At 37.0% G+C, this 16,808-nt stretch overlaps 1 protein-coding gene across 3 annotated transcripts in view; it reads left to right on the top strand.

Annotated features, from left to right (window-relative positions):
• The first annotated feature begins 388 nt into the window (after window positions 1–388).
• RAB3GAP1 (RAB3 GTPase activating protein catalytic subunit 1) overlaps window positions 389–16,808 on the top strand; it is a 111,770-nt gene continuing 95,350 nt past the window's right edge. For 2 of the 3 annotated variants that reach the window (XR_006962592.1, XM_047082178.1), the window contains exons 1-3: window positions 389–437; window positions 538–593; window positions 5,238–5,313. Coding sequence is in view for 2 of the 3 variants with exons in the window: in XM_047082178.1 (XP_046938134.1) it covers window positions 420–437; window positions 538–593; window positions 5,238–5,313 (150 nt within the window). In the remaining variant the exon portion in view is untranslated. Of the gene's footprint in view, window positions 438–537; window positions 594–5,237; window positions 5,314–16,808 lie in introns of those variants that run through there. The other variant, XM_047082179.1, reaches the window with a different exon arrangement.

The raw sequence follows: 16,808 nt of genomic DNA, 5'->3' as shown, positions 1-16,808 counted from the left end.
AGACAGAATCCCAAGCAGGCTCCAGGCTCTGGGCTGTCAGCACAGAGCCCGACGCAGGGCTCAAAACTCACTAACCTGAAATCATGACCTGAGCTGAAGTTCGACGCTTCACTGAGCCACCCAAGCGCCCCTGGAGTTTTTAATATAATTTTATCCACAGGAATCTAGGACCTTGTCTTACCTCTTTGCTTGTGTTCTTTTCCTGAAGTCATTACTTTACAGGAATATTTCAAATTCAAAGCTTTTTTGTTTGTTTGTTCTAAATCAAATGATTGCAGCCTTTGACGACTTCCAAACAGGACTCACTACCAGGGGGCGGTGCTGCGCCGAGGCCCGGCCCCGCCCTCCTTTCCCCCCCTTCCCCAGACGCCCTGCTCTTCTTCCCAGCATACCTAGCGCCCTTCGCGGCGCTCCTCAAGATGGCGGCCGACAGTGAGGTGAGGTGTTTGCTCTTTTTCTATCCCTGCCTGTAAGTTCTCTCTTCCGTGTCAGCGCCCCGGGGCTCAATCTGTTTTTCTTTCCTTCCTTTTCCCGTAGCCCGAGTCCGAGGTATTTGAGATCACGGACTTCACCACTGCCTCGGAATGGGAAAGGTGAGTGAGTCGTATCCTTGGTTATCAGTACCTTGGGCCCCGGAGTCTTCGTGCCACTTCCCCAACATAGACCACACGTGACACTAATTCTGCGGTAAAAGTAAGATCCGCGAGCCCCCAGCTCTGCGTCTCCTCTGGTTTCTAGGCAGCTGTAAGTAAGCCTCTTGCGTCTGAACAGCCCGGGCCCGCCCCCATCAGCCAAACACCTGAGATGCGGCTTTCAGAAAAAGTTTTGTTTACTCTGAGAGCACTTTCCTTAGAACGGTTGTTGCCCACCCGCAGAAACAATGTCCGTGGCTACCACGTCCGTTCCTGTTTTCATTTCCGTTTAACACATTTTGTGATCATAAGCAGTGAACTTCGCAGCTGCTTTTTCCTTCTGTGTACGTCGCATATCCATTTCTGGAGGAGGCCTTCATAGTGCTGGTGGTTGTCCATCTGCTACTTTCCCACCATCTCCATCCGGTCTTTTAAGACAGGCTGCAGATGGCTTTGGAACCCTACGGTTCAAGTTGTTGCATTTCACTGGGTCATGTGCCCAGGCTTCCTATGCTCAGCAAACCTCTGAACAGCTGAGAGAAATCGTTGTATCATTGAAATTAGTTGAAACCCAGCTTTGTGGAGGAGTGATAGCTTAGATGGAGAAATTTTCTGGTCGGTATCACAGAGACCCTTCTGGGTGTCCGATCAATATTTAGTTTCTTGGAACATTTTGTAATCTTTCTGGTTGGAGAGGAAATTTGTACATGTTATGTCATTAGATGACATAGTAAAATATAAAAGATCCCTGCTGGTATAATAGTTTGATTTGTGGTGCCCCCCCAAAAAGAAAAGTCAGTTAGACGTAATCATACTGGCAAGGCTGTATTGGGTAGATATTCTGTGTCCAGAATGTTTAATATTAATGGAAAAGAACAAAATAAAACCTTTGATCTGTGTGGGTTTTTTTTTTTATTTTAGTTTTTTAATGTTTATTTTATTTTTGAGAGAGAGGCAGGGGGAGGGGAAGAGAGAGAGGGAGACACAGAATCCCAAGCAGGTTACAGGTTCAGAGCTGTCTGCACAGAGCTGGACAGAGCCTCGAACTCCTGAACCATGAGATCATGACCTGAGCTGAAGCTGGACCCTTAAGCGACTGAACTACCTAGGTTACCCCTGGGATTCTTTTTTTTTAGGTTTATTTGTTTATTTTGACGGTGGGGGGGTGGGGAGAGAGGGAGGGAGATACAGAATCTGAAGCAGGACCTAGGCTCTGAGCTGTCAGCACAGAGCCTGATTCCAGGCTTGAACCCAGGAACCACGAGATCATAGCCTGAGCCAAAGTCAGATGCTTAATCAACTGAGCCACCTAGGCACCCTGATCAGAGCTTGGAGTCTGCTTCGGATTCTGTGTCTCCCTCTCTCTTTGCCCTCACCTGCTCGCACTATGTCTCTTTCTCTCTCTCTCTCTCAGAGATAAACAAACATTAAAAAAAAAAATTAAAAAAAAAACCACCTAACTTTTTAATCACTTATCCTTTGCAGAAATATTTATTGAGTGCCAGTTTGTCAAATACAGTGCAGGGCATAGGGATGTGATCAATAAAAATAGACAATTCCTGCTCTTAACATACAGTCTAATGAAGGAGACAGACATGAGTCAAATAATGATACACATAAGTCTGTAATTAAAATTGAAATAAGAACTGAGAAGGGAAAGAAACCTGGTTTTACAAGAGCATGTGACAAAGGAACCTAACAGAATGAGGAGTCAGAGGAAAAGACCCTTCAGCTGAGGTCTTGAGAGCTTTCAGGGGTAAAGTTATTCAATTTTTTGGTCAAATCTCCATACTTCAGTAGAACCCAATTTTTCTCTTTTAGCTAGTAACTGATAGAATTCATAAAATAAGTACTTCAGTATGTTCCTTTTACTGTGAAAGCAATATTATCTTAAACAATTTTTATTAAAATAATACTTCAGGGGCGCCTGGGTGGCGCAGTCGGTTGAGCGTCCAACTTCAGCCAGGTCACGATCTCGCGGTCCGTGAGTTCGAGCCCCGCGTCGGGCTCTGGGCTGGTGGCTCAGAGCCTGGAGCCTGCTTCCGATTCTGTGTCTCCCTCTCTCTCTGCCCCTCCCCCGTTCATGCTCTGTCTCTCTCTGTCCCAAAAATAAATAAAAACGTTGAAAAAATTAAAAAAAAATAATACTTCATAGTAGAATAAAAAAGAAAAATATAAGAAACCTGTAATTGTACCACCAGGAGATAGCTACTATTAATATTTTGAGAAAATTTCTTCTAATCTATGAGTGTTTTGTAAGCATTCTGTGTCAAAACATATTAATACTTGTTTCTATAGCTTCAATTTTTTCACTTAATGTATGAAATGAACATTTTCTTATATCCTCAAATGGTCTTCAAACTTGATTTTTTATGGATGCATACTATTTCATTCAGTGGATATACCATTAATTTACAACTTTTGTGCACTTAGACAATTAGGTAGCTTCCAGTTTTTTTTTTCCTTTATAAATACAATGTACATTTTACTTGCAAATTTTTGCTCACATGTGGATACAATAAAAATTTTTATTTCCTTTTTTTGTAAACATGTTAACTTCTTTCTAGAGCATTTTCAAAACTGATAATTAACCTTTTGATTGAACTGCCCAGAAGTGAATCAGTATATTAATACTGCCTTTCATCTTAAAGAGGACTTGATTACAAGGTTCATTTAAATTGTAATAACTCTGGTTTATCATTACTATCATTACTGTCTTAAAACAAATGTAAATATTAATTGATAATGTCACTGAGGGAAAAAACCTGATGGCTTTGAATATATTTTGACTAGAATTAACTCTAGTACTCTAGTAATATGACGTAGGTGTTATAGGGGAGCAATTTTGCTATTAGATTACATCACACTTAAGTTAGCTTTTTGGAGTAATAAAAGCTTTCTGAAAGTGTCTTTTAACAGTACTACTGAGATTTGACAGTTTTTAATTTGCTGATTGAGCATATTACTAGTCAGAATTCATTCTCTTTTTAATAGATCTGGTTTATCAGTAGATTTAAAGATTATATAGTGATTAGTATTAAAATCTGTCATTTATTCCTTAAAGCTGACAAATCTACTTGTTGTTTCTTTCCAGCTGTCCCTTAAAACATGTTTTATTTATTTTTCATTTTAAAGTTTTACTTTTTAAAAATTTATTTATTTTGAGAGAGAGAGAGTATGCAAGTGGGGAACGGGATGAGAGATGGAGAGAGAATCCCAAGTTGGCTCAGTGCTGTCAGCACAGAGCCTGATGCTGAGTTGGATTCCCTGAACAGTGAGATTGTGACATGAACCAAAATCAAGAGTCAGACACTTAACAGACTGAGCCACCCTGGTGCCCCAAAACATGTTTTATTTTAATGAGCAAAGTTCCTAAATGTTTTCTTTTGAGGGGAGAGGTAGGCAAATCAATTCCTAAATATCTTCAAAGGAAAAGTTAATTTAAATAGATTAGTTACTTTGAGGGTAGGGAAAAGATCATTGGTTTCATAGTTATTTTTAGTAGTATCCTTTTAGTCTTTCATTTTTTTTTTTTAAATGTATGTTTATTTTGAGAGAGACAGAGAGTGCACGCACCTGAGAGGGGGCGGGGCAGAGAAAGGGGGAGAGAGATAATCCTAAACAGGCTTTGCCAATGTCAGTCAGTGCAGAGCGAAACATGGGGCTCCAACTCCTGAATTGTGAGATTGTGACCTGAGTGGAAATCGAGAGTCCGGCGCTTAACTGACTGAGCCACCCAGGCACTCCTGTCAGTTTTTACTTCTGTTCCAAATTTATTATATACATTCTAATATAGAGACTTACTCTTTTTTATTATTTATTTATTTTTTTTTTTTAGAGAGAAAGCATGAGAAGGAGGGAGGGACAGAGGGGGGGAGAGAGAGAGAATCCCAAGCAGACTTCATGCTTAGTACAGGGCTGGACACAGGGCTCAATCCCCCAACCCTGGGATCATGACCTGAGCTGAAATCAGGAATTGGATGCTCAATCGATTGAGCCACCCAGGCGCCCTGAGATTTATTAATTCTTAATTTAAATTTTATGGAAGCAGATTGCCTTTGTTGGGTAAGCATTGGACTTTAAAATTTGGGATGCCTGGCTGGCTTGGTCAGTAGAGCTTGGGATTCTTGATCTTGGGGTTGTGAGGTTGAGTCCCACACTGGGGGGTAGAGTTTACTTAAATAAATAAATAAAATTTATTAAAAAACCAGAATTTAAGAATTCTTGGATTGCAGAGGATTATTTCCACATTTATTCCATATCCATAAATTAGACTAATAATACTAAACTTATTGAGCCTTCTCTGATAAAAATGTTGAAATTTAAAAAATACTTTTTTGGCATACCTGGTTGCTCAGTTGGTTGAGTGTCTGACTTTTGATTTTGGCTCAGGTCGTGATCTCATGGTTTGTGAGATTGAGCTCCACGTTGGGCTCTGTGCTGAGCCCATAAATGGGCCCATTAATACTCATTCTCATTCTGTCTCTCTCTCTCTCTCTTAAATAAATTAATTAAAAAAATACTTTTTTTAAAGAAATTGTATAACAGTAGTAAAAAAGAAAAAAGCGCTGTTACATATTTAGAAAGTTTTTTTCTCATTACTAGGTTTATTTCCAAAATTGAAGAAGTCTTAAATGACTGGAAACTGATTGGAAACTCTTTGGGAAAGCCACTTGAAAAGGTCAGATTTATTTGCTGGTGTCTCTAAATGAGTATTTACTTTGAAACTTCTATTTTTAAGCCCTTTGCTGCATTTGGTACATTTGAATTAAATGTTTTTTTAAAGTTATATATGAGCTATAAGCATAAAGTGGCATCTGGAAGAACTTGGATTTGAATCTGTGGCAAAAAACAATGTAAGACATTTGTGAGCTCTTTTTAAATAAAATTTTATATGTACAATGTCATTCTTTATGAGTGATTTCTATTTCCTCTAATGTTTACTGCTCTTTTGCTTTCTCCCTTAGAGTATTAGAAAATCTTTTTTAAAGGTTTTTTGGTTTCTTTTTTTTTTTTTGGCTAGTCAGAGAAACATTGCAATTACCAATTACCAACTTCTTGGGTAGAGTATTTTGCTTAACTAATGAGGAAAAATCTTGGTCTTAACTGACTTGCTGTTGTTAGCAGCTATTTCACTCAATTTTTGTATTTTACAGTACCATTAATAGTATTTGCTCTCTCCCTCCCCCTTTTTAACCCTGTGGATGTTTTGAGGATATTTAAGAATGAAGAAGTTATTCAAAATTGAGGTAGAACTTTAAGATGTTGCTGGATATTAAGATATTCTTACTGAGATAAACCATGCCCCAAATATTTACTGAAGAATGTATTCTGAGGACAAACCTAGATTTTCTCTTTTTCACTAACAGGAACTAACAGTTTGATTCTAGGCTTATGTAGATGCTTTGTTTTGTTAGATAAATTTTTTTTGAAGTAAAAATGATCATTTTTATTATAAGTCTATTATTAACTGCAATTTATCCCTCTGTAAGGAACTCTCAATTCTCAATATTCATGAGTATTTTTAAGCCTTATGGTGATGTTAACAGAATTTGAGACTATCAGAGCATCAGCATTTTCTTTTTTCATATAAATAAGAGCAGAAAAAGTAACACTGCATATAGAAATCACACATCATTAAAAAAATTACATAGCATTGAAAGATATGCTGAATATAAATACATTAAAATATTTTTAGGATTACATTTTTTGAATAAAGGGAAAATGAAGTTTTCAAACAGATTATCCTATTCCACTTGAAACAAATATATAACAACAATTGATATAGATGACAAAATTAAGGGCAAAACAAGGTAGATATAACTGGAGTGGGCAATGATTTGCACCACCAAAAAGAGAGCTAAATTGAGTATTCGTGAGCTCTGATGTTATATTCCTTAATTCTTTGATCTGCACGTATTTACTGAGTATCTCCTGTGTGCCAGATCTGAAGAAATAGCGAACAAGGCAAGATCCATGTTGCCATTGAACATAAATTCTGATGAGGGAGAGAAGTAATAAATAAGTAAAGAAATAAGATTAAAATTTTAGATGCTGAATTCAGTTTTGGGATAGAAACTGGGTAATATATTCAAAGTGGGTAGCATACTGCCAGGCATGTAGTGGGGGTTAAAGGAATGTTAACTCTCTTCAACCCTTTTTTCCCTATAGATAGTAGTAAATAAATGAGATAGAGAAGACATGAATAGATTGCAAGGTGAGCTATTAACGATGATGAATAAGATTAAAGAAAATGTAAAGGACGGGTTGTTCAGTATATAAAAGAAAGTTTAAACTGTGCTTGAAGAGATTTTAATTCACGGGTGGGATAGTGATTAATTGTCTTCCTCCACTGATGGGGAATTAAGATACTTTTTAAAAAAAAAACTTGAATTATGAAAAATTTCAAACACTTGTAAAGTAGACAAAAATAGTATGATTAACCTCCATGTGCCCATCACTCAGTTTCAACAATGTTCTGCCATTTTCTTCTTTCAGTCGTATCTCTATCAACTCCTACTCCCCACTAGATTTTTTAACTTGTTTTAAAAATAAAAATTGACATATTGCACAAAACTGCTTAATTTTGACAAACGTTTACTTCCTTGTAACAACACTTCTCACTCAAGATACTGAACGTTGCTGTCACACCAGAAAGGTCCCTAGTGACCCTTTCCAGTTAATTCCCATGCTTCTCACTCATGTCCCCCAGGCATCTGCTGTTCTCTTTTTTCTTTTAAATTGTAGACTACTTTTGCCTCTGTCTTGAATTTTGTATATATATGGCATCGTATGGTATATATTTGTTGTGCCTGACCTTTTTACATTTTTTTGACATTATTCTAGAATATTGCGTGAATCACCATTTTTTCTTTTTATTGCTGAGTAATACTCTGTTGTATGAATATACTACAGTTTGTTTCACTTGTTGACAGACATACTGGCTATTATGAATAAAGCAGAACATTCTTGCATGAGGCCTTTGGAGATGTATGTTTTTATTTCTCTTGGGTAAATACCCAGGAGTGAAATTACTGGGTCATAATATAGGTATATGCTTGACTTTAAAAGAAACTGCTGAAGCTTTTTGTACCATTTTATCTCCCTACCAGCAATACATACATCAGTTTGGGTAACTGCATTCTCACTAGTTGCTTGTTTTCCACTCTTAAACATTTTAGTTCTAGTGGGTATGTAGTTTGTAGAATTAATTTTTATTTCTTATTCTGGTTTTCATTTGTATTTCTTTGATGAGTATTAGTATTGACTATCTTTCATGTGCTTATTAGTCATTTGTCTTTATGAAATGTCTGTTCAAAATTTTGTCCATGTTTGTTTTTATTTTTGAGAGAGAGAGAGAGACACAGATCGTGATTGGGGGAGGGGCAGAGAGAGCTGGAGACATAGAATCCAAAGCAGGCTCCAGGCTCTGAGCTGTCAGCACAGAGCCTGATGCGCGGCTCAAACTCAAGTATTGTGAGATCATGACCCGAGCCAAAGTCAGATGCTTAACTGACTGAGCCACCCAGGCACCCCCTCCATGTTTTAAATTCATATGAGTTTTTATTGAGTTGCAGGAGTCTTTTAGTTCTTTTATGTATTCTGCTTGTTAAGTGTTTTCTCAGATAGTTTTGCTAGGTCATGAAGATACTTTTTTAATGTTTCCTTCTACAGGCTTTATCATTTTAGACTTTAGGCCTATGATCCATCTTGAACTAATATTTGTATATGGTTTGAAGTGAGGAATCATGGTTCAGTGTTTACGTATGGATATCCTCTTCTAGAACTCTCTGTTGAAAACACTTTTCTCCATTAAATTGCTTTGTCACCTTTGTTAGACTGTTGACATAGGGAGTCATCTTCTGCAATCTGTATTCTGTTTCATTAATCTATTTGACTGTCCTGATGTCAGTACCACATTGTCTCGAATACTGTAGTTTAGGGTTTCCCCAACCTTGGCATTATTAAAATTTTGGGCCAGATTGTTACGAGGCTGACTCATGTAGTACAGGATATTTAGTAGTATCCCTGGCCTCTAACTACTAGATGTCTAGCACTCTCCCAAGGATGGCAACTAAAAATGCATCTAGACATTGCCACATGTTCCCACGAAAGGCAACATTGCCCTCAGTTGAGAACTGCTGAATAGCTTTGCAGTAAGTCCTGAAGTTAATGTAAATTCTTTAGCTTTTATTGTTTTCCCAATATTGTTTTCTCTGTTCTAGGTCTGTTATGTTTCCGTTATGAATTTTAGAGTAAGCTTGACAGTTTCTGTAAAAGGGATTATGATTACGCTGGAACTGATTGGATTTGTGTTCAATTTCTAGACTACTTTGGGGAGCAGTGGCATTTTGACAATCTTGAACATGGCCCATCTTTCCATTTATTTAAGTCTTTAATTTTTCTCAGCACTGTTTTAAGGTTTTTGGTGGAGGTCTTATGTATCTTTTTTTATTTTTAATGTTTATTTTTGAGGGGTGGGAAGGGGCAGAGAGAGAGGATCCCAAGCAGGTTCTGTGCTGTCAGCACAGAACCCGAGGCAGGGCTTGATCCCATGAACCATGAGATCATGACTTGAGCTGAAATCAAGAGTTGGACACTCAATGGACTGAGCCACCCAGGCACCCTGCATATCTTTTTAAAAATACATTATTAAGTATTTTATGTTGTATGTAGTTGTAAATGGAATTGTTTTTTAGTTTCATTTTTTATTTGTTTGTTGCTAGGATGTAGACATACAAAACATTTTGTGTGTTGACTTAAAATTTTTTTTATTTGGGTATAGCCAACACATAATGTTATGTTAGTTTTAGGTGTACAACATAGTGATTTGACAACTTTATACATTATGATGCTTGCAAGTGTAGCTATCATTTGTCATCATATAGCACTATTACAGTATCATCAACTATTTTTCTTATGCTGTGCTTTTTTTCCCCATGACTTATTCATTCCATAACTGGAAGCCAGTGTCTCTCACTGCTCTTCACCCATTTTGCCCAGCCCCCAACCCACCTCCCCTCTGGCAACCATTCTGTTTGTTCTCTATATTTATAGGTTGTGTGTTGACTTTGTATCTTGAGACCTGGCTAAAGATTCATAATCTTATTGTTAATTCTTTTGCATTTTCTACATTCATAATCACCTTGCCTGCAATTAGGGATATTTTTCTTTTTTTACAGGTTTCGTACCTTTTCGTTTTTTTTTATTTTAAATTTTATTTTGTTAATGTAGAATGCAATATTGGTTGTTGTTTTTTTTTTGCATCACTAAGCATTTAATATTTTTAATTTTTTTAATTTTATTTTTTTAATTTACATCCAAATTAGTATATAGTGCAACAATGATTTCAGGAGTAGATTCCTTAATGTCCCTTAACCATTTAGCCTATCCTCTGTCCCTCAACCCCTCCAGTAACACTCTGTTCTCCATATTTAAGAGTCTCTTATGTTTTGTCACCCTCCCTGTTTTTATATTATTTTTGCTTCCCTTCCCTTGTGTTCATCTGTTCTGTGTCTTAATGTCATATGAGTGAAGTCATATGATATTTGTCTTTCTCTGACTGACTAATTTTGCTTAGCATAATACCCTCTAGTTCCATCCACATAGTTGCAAATGTCAAAATTTCATTCTTTTTGATTGCTGAGTAATACTCCATTGTATATATGTATACCACATCATCTTTATCCATTCATCCATCGATGGACATTTGGGCTTTTTCCATACTTAGGCTGTTGTTGATAATGCTGCTATAAACATTGGGGTGCATGTGCCCCTTGGAAACAGCATACCTGTATCCCTTGGATAAATACCTAGTAGTGCAATTGCTGGGTCATAGGGTAGTTCTATTTTTAATTTTTTGAGGAACCTCCATACTGTTTTCCAGAGTGGCTGCACCAGTTTGCATTCCCACCAGCAGTGCGAAAGAGATCCTCTTTCTCCGCATCCTCGCCAACATCTGTTGTTGCCTGAGTTGTTAATGTAAGCCATTCTGACAGGTGTGAGGTGGTATCTCATTGTGGTTTTGATTTGTATTTCCCTGATGATGAGTGATGTTGAACATTTTTTCGTGTGTCGGTTGGCCATCTGGATATCTTCTTTGGAGAAGTGTCTATTCATGTCTTTTGCCCATTATTTGTTTTTTGGGTGTTGAGTTTGATAACTTCTTTATAGATTTTGGATTCTGACCCTTTATCTGATATGTCATTTGCAAATATCTTCTCCAATTCCGTCACTTGCCTTTTAGTTTTGCTGATTGTTTCCTTTGCTGTGCAGAAGCTTTTTATTTTGATGAGGTCCCAGTAGTTCAGTTTTGCTTTTGTTTCCCTTGCCTCTGGAGATGTGCTGAGTAAGAAATTGCTGCGGCCAAGATCAAAGAGGTTTTTGCCTGTTTTCTCCTCGAGGGTTTTGATGGCTTCCTGTCTTACATTTAGGTCTTTTATCCATTTTGAGTTTATTTTTGTGTATGGTGTAAGAAAATAGTCCAGGTTCATTTTTCTGCATGTCGCTGTCCAGTTTTCCCAGCGCCATTTGCTGAAGAGACTCTTTATTCCATTAGATATTCTTTCCTGCTTTGTCAAAGATTAGTTGGCCATATGTTTGTGGGTCCATTTCTGGGTTCTCTGTTCTGTTCCATTGATCTGAGTGTCTGTTTTTGTGCCATGTACCTTTTAGTTTTTATTGTTATTGCACCAGCCAGGTCTTTTTTTTTTTTTTTTTAATTTGTTTACTAAAATAGCCAGTAATCTCTGTCAGTTATGCAGTTATGCACAGTATCATTAGGGCAATCTTTTTTATTTGTTTTTTTAAGTAAACTCTGTGCCCAGTTTGGGCCTTGAATTCATGACCCTGAGATCAAGAGTCACATGTTTCTATTGACTGAGCCAGCCAGGTGCCCCTAATGAGGAATTTTAGTAACATGTTGAATAGAGCTGTTGAGAGTGGACATTCTTGCCTTCTTCCCATTGTAGAGGGGAAATGTTCAGTGCTTCAGCATTAAGAACATCATAGGTTCTCCATAGGCGTCCTTTATAAGTTTGAGGAAATTCTTAGTTTGCTGAAAGGTTTTTTTTTTAATCACGAATGAGTGTTTAATATATTGAAATCTTATTTTGTATCTATTGAAATAATCATGTGGTTTTTCCTTTTTGTTTTCTGAATGTGGTAAATTGTGTTAATTTTTTTTTATTATGGTAAAATATATATAGGATTTATCATTAGGTGTAAAACTCAGTGGCATTAAGTGCTTTGACATTGTTGAAGTTTTCATCACCAACAATCTGTGAACTTCATTCTCCTTAAACAGTAACTTCCTCTCGCCTCCTCTAAGTCCCTGATAATCACTATTCTGTTTCTGTTTCTATGAATTGAGTACTGTAGGTATTGCATATAAGCAGAATCATACAGTATTTGTCCTTTTCTGTCTGGCTTGTTTCACTTAGTATAATGTCTTCAAGGTTTATCATGTTGTATAATGTGTCACAGTTTTCTTTTTAAGACTGAATCATATTCCATCGTATGTATATACCACGTTTTGTTAATCTACTCATTCATCTGTTGATGGACACTGGGTTGTTTCTACTTTTTGGTTATTATGAATACTGTTATGAATAATGTATCCATGTGTTGGGTATTATGAATTAAATAATAATGCTGCTGTGAATGTGGCTGTACAAATATCTTTTCAAGTCTCTGCTTTCAGTTCTTTTGGGTAGGTACCCAGAGGTGGAATTGATGGATCATATGATAATTCTTTTTTAAATTCTTTGACGAATTGCCATACTCTTGGTTCTACAAATTCTGTTTTATTTGAAGATATTTTTATTTTACATTGTTTCTGAAGGATAGTTTTGCTGAAGAATTCTGGTTTGTCATTTATTTATTTATTTATTTATTTTTCATTCATTCATTCATTCATTCATTCATTCCAGTTCTTTAAACATGTAGTTCTGGGGTGCCTGGGTGGCTCGGTTGAGCACCTGACTTCGGCTCAGGTCATGATCTCCTGATTTCACGAGTTCAAGCCCTGTGTTGGACTCTGTGCTGACAGCTCAAGAGTCTGGAGCCTTCTTCAGATTCTGTCTCCCTCTCACTCTGCCCCTCTCCTGTTTGTGCTCTATCTGTCTCTCCCTGAAAAAGAAATAAAAGATTAAAAAAATTTTTTTAGAAGATGTAGTTCTATTGTCTTGTCTCAATAGTTCTGGTTAGAAGTTCGGTGTCATTCATATTTATTATATTTTGGCATTTTTCTCACTAACTGGTTTCAAGCTTTTTTCTTTAGTTTTCCAGTTTAGGCCATTTTTTTTTTTTTTTTTTTAATCAGAATCAACGTTTATTTATTTTTGGGACAGAGAGAGACAGAGCATGAACGGGGGAGGGGCAGAGAGAGAGGGAGACGCAGAATCGGAAGCAGGCTCCAGCCTCTGAGCCATCAGCCCAGAGCCTGATGCGGGGCTCGAACTCACGGACCGCGAGATCGTGACCTGGCTGAAGTCGGACGCTTAACCAACTGTGCCACCCAGGCGCCCCATAGGCCATTTAATTATTATGTGCTTAGGTGTATTTTCTTTGCATTTTTCTTGCTTAGGTTTGTTAATATTGGATATGTAACTTTTTTTTTCACCAAACTAGGGAAGTTTTAGCCATTATTTCTTCAAATACTTTTCTGCCGCATTCTCTACTCTTTTTCAGTGACTTAAGTTATGCTTATATTTGAACTCTTAATATTGTTCCACAGGTCTCTGGGGTTCTGCTGTTCTCATTTTTTTTTGTTTCCTCTCTCTCCTAGATAATTTCTCTTGGTTTATTTTTCAGTTCATTTACTCTTTCTTCTGCTGTCTCTGTTGTTAAGCCCATTTGATGTATTTTTCACTTTATTGTACTTTTTAGGTCTAGAGTTTCTGTTTGTTTTTTTTCATAATTTTCAATTCTTTGAGGTTCCTTACCTCTAAATTTGTTTTGAAAATATTTTCCTTTAGTCCTGGAGCATATTTATTATAGGTAGTATAAAGCCAATTGCAACATCTAGGCCTTCTTGGGGTTGGTTTCTGTTGACTTTATTCTCTTGAATATAGGTCACATTTTTTTTTTAATTTGTCTTGTGTGTGTACATATCCAGCAGTTTCTTAATTTTATGCTTATTATTTTGAATGAAATGTAGAGACTAGATTTTGTTGTATTCCTCTAAAGAGTATTTTGTTTGTTTCAGCAAGCAATTCATTTGACAACACTAAAATTCCACGGTCTTCTCAGTGGTAACAGCAGCTGAAATCTTTTCTTTTAGTTTTCTTCTTTGTCACTCTACTGTGGAGTCTCCACTCTTCATATCTGGTTTAGCAGATAGCCAAAATTTGGTGTAGAGTTTATATACAAATTTCAGTGCTTACCTCCTTTTGGCTTCTTCCCTTCCAGGCTTTATGTCTTAACTTTAGAACTTCTCTGTCTTCTTTGAAGTTTGTCCTCTGTTGCCTAAATCCAGTAAAGCTCCATCATTCTGCAACCGTGAGTTGTGCACAGGATAGAGTGCATGAAATCATGCACTGAGATCATGACCTGAACAGACTCTAAAACCAAGAGTCGGTGCTTAACCGACTGAGCCCCTCAGGCACCTCTGGAAATCTAGTTCTGTTGCTTACCATAACCTTTTGTGGCATTGTGCTATCTCAGTCTACTGCTGCACCAGAGGCTTTAAAATGCTATTTGCTTAAGCAGAATAGAATATGAACACATGGAATTACTTAACACTTTTTGCTATAAAATTAATTCATTGTTTCCTTAGAGCTCCTAGAAGTTAAAAATTTAGCATCCAGCTGGGGAGAAATAAAGTATAAAACCTGGCTGAAAAAGCTCAGCTTTAATCTGAGATAGATCCGAGGTGTCTTCAGACATTTTCAGTTCTATTATTTCCTAGATCGTCTTTTCTTTTATATATTTTAAAAAGATTTTTTGCTTGCCATTGAGTTATAGCACATAGTTCTTTCAGTGCGTTAAGTAAAATTTTCAGTGTACATCATGAATTTCATTTTGAACTTTAATTTGGTATAGGACCTATGCCACTATTCAAACAAATACTGTGTGAACAAATGAGAAGGTTATCTCTACAGATGAAGTCAGATCAAGAGATAAAATGCTTGGGCTGTGGAGGTAGGCCCAAACTCCTGTTACAGCTGAATGCCTGAGGTGGCCCTCAAGAGTACTTATTGCCTCTAATGGAGACTTATTTGTGTCCACCAGTGTATCTTATGTCTACTTAAACCTACTGGTTTTTTACCTTGAGGATGAGTATTTGTTATGATTAACTTGTAGTTGACTGTATCCCCTTTCCCTAGGATCTCTTACTGTTGGAGTTTTTAGCTAGTTGAATGTTCTCTGGATGAATCGTGGCTCTTTATTAATTTAAGAGGGACTGATCTCAAGTTCCCCTTTGTTGCCGAATTTCCTTTATTAGGGTTTTTAATAACCCTCTGGAACTAAAGTCAAAGTTCCATGGAGAAGAGCTTCTGGACTGAGCCTTAATATCATTCCCCTCTCCTTCTGTGCTTTTAGTGGGATGATCCTGATCCAGTCTGAGGGCCACCCAGGCTACCTGTGAAGAGTGGAAGGTATACAGATGACTGTTATTTGGGTTTCTGTGTTTGTGTGCGATTAGATGTAGTTTTTTATTAATCTCGTGTTGTCATGGCCAGTATCCATGAACGTATAATAAATACACTGGAAACTTTGCTATGAAACGTTCATTACTATTACAAACCATATCACATACAAAATACGTGGAAACTGCAGTGTCAGCTTTCTAGATTAAATATGTTCTTTTACATTTTTGCTATCTTTTAGAGGTTTTGTTTAGAATCATCAGGTATCTGTTGGAATTGAGTTGTACAGTAGTTACCCCTTATCTGTAGGGGATATGTTCCAAAAACCCCTATGGATGCCTGACATCATGGATAGTACTGAACCCTATATATTTTTTTCCTGCATGTGTATACATGTGATAGTTCAATTAATGAATTAGGCATAGTAGGAGATTAACAACAACTGATAATAAAATAATAATTAAAACAATATACTGTAATAAAAGTTATGTAAATGTCTCTCTCAAGATATTTTTTGTACTGTGCTTACCCTTTTTCTTCTTGTGATGATGTAAGATGATAAAATGCCTACATGATATGAAGTGAGGTGAATGATAGGTGTTGTGATGTAGTGTTAGTCTACTCTTGATTTTCTGATGATATGTCAGAAGGAGGATCATCTGCTTCTGGACCGAAGTTGACTGTGGTTATCAGAAACTGTTCGAAGTGAAACCGTGGTGAGGGGCAACTGCTGTAGTAGGTGTTTATTTGTGTGCTACTTTGCCAGCATACTAGCATATTTGTTTTGTTTTAGGAAAACTTCTTGAAAAGCATGTGGTTTTAGAGTTGCTTGTGGCTAGAGAAATATTTGGTTTGTCTTATTCCAGAAATGGATGAAATGTTCATTGAGTTTTTTTTTAAACTTCTTTTTATGTATGTGTGTATTTTAATGTTTATTTATTTTTGAGAGAGAGAGACAGCAGGCGAGGGGCAGAGAGAGAGGGAGACACAGAATCCAAAGCAGGCTCCAGGCTCTGAGCTGTCAGCACAGAGCCCGAAGCAGGGCTTGAATTTATGAACCAGAAGATCATGACCTGAGCCGAAGTCAGGTACTTAACCAACTTGAGACATCCAGGTGCCCCAATCTTCTTTACTTAAAAAAATTTTTTTAACGTTTATTCATTTTTGAGAGACAGAGCAAGAGCAGGGGAGGGGCATATAATCTTCTTTATCTTTTAAAGAAGATTGTTGTGAATTCACATTTGAAACTGCCTGGAATGTGTTTTAGACAGAGTAGATAGTTGTAAAATATTGTGATTCAAAAACAGTCTTCTCAGTCTAAATTTTTTATTGAGTTGCAATTTCTATACTGTATAGTTCACCAATTTAAGATATATAATTCAGTGGTTTTTAGTATGTTGACTGAGCTGTACAACCGTTAACCACAACCAATTAAAACATTTTTTTTTGATGTTTATTTTTGAGAGAGAGATAGCATGAGCGGGGGAAGGGCAGGGAGAGAGGGAGACACAGAATCCGAAGCAGGCTCCTCGCTTTGAGCTGTCAGCACAGAGCCCGATGTGGGTCTTGAACTCACGGACCACAA

This window comes from Lynx rufus, unplaced genomic scaffold (assembly GCF_022079265.1).
Source record: "Lynx rufus isolate CCGP_SWC_20201006 ecotype Redwood Valley unplaced genomic scaffold, mLynRuf1.p SCAF_2, whole genome shotgun sequence".
Lineage (NCBI taxonomy): Eukaryota > Metazoa > Chordata > Mammalia > Carnivora > Felidae > Lynx > Lynx rufus.
Note: the sequence above shows the minus strand (reverse complement) of the source record. Positions and strands in the feature narration are given on the sequence as shown.